We start from the raw sequence: 338 nt of genomic DNA, 5'->3' as shown, positions 1-338 counted from the left end.
TTTATGCAAGATAAAGTCAATCACTTTAACGAGTAACTCGTGGTTAAATCAATAAGCAATAGTATAAGTTGGTGAAAATTGAAAACCATGGTATTTAATAATATTTAGAAGCAGCATCCTACGTATTACATTAGCTTGAAGGAACCAATAGGAGATGACCTTATCCTATAGAAAATCTTACTCACAACCATAGCCACCAAATAATACTGGCTTCTCCATTCTCCACTAACACACAAAAACGCTAAAAACTCAAACACAAACAACCTTCAACAGAGATAGAACCAACTAACAATGGCAGCGTCACTTCAAGCGGCGGCTACACTCATGCAATCCCCCAA

The 338-nt window shown here is 37.0% G+C and overlaps 1 protein-coding gene across 1 annotated transcript in view; it reads left to right on the top strand.

Moving 5' to 3' along the window:
- LOC107607987 (oxygen-evolving enhancer protein 1, chloroplastic) overlaps positions 197-338 on the top strand; it is a gene marked incomplete in the record, with an annotated part of 1,472 nt that continues 1,330 nt past the window's right edge. Inside the window, 1 exon segment of the mRNA XM_016309880.2 lies at positions 197-338. Within this exon segment, the coding sequence (XP_016165366.1) occupies positions 292-338 (47 nt within the window).

This window comes from Arachis ipaensis, chromosome B07 (genome assembly GCF_000816755.2).
Source record: "Arachis ipaensis cultivar K30076 chromosome B07, Araip1.1, whole genome shotgun sequence".
Taxonomy (NCBI): domain Eukaryota; kingdom Viridiplantae; phylum Streptophyta; class Magnoliopsida; order Fabales; family Fabaceae; genus Arachis; species Arachis ipaensis.
Note: the sequence above shows the minus strand (reverse complement) of the source record. Positions and strands in the feature narration are given on the sequence as shown.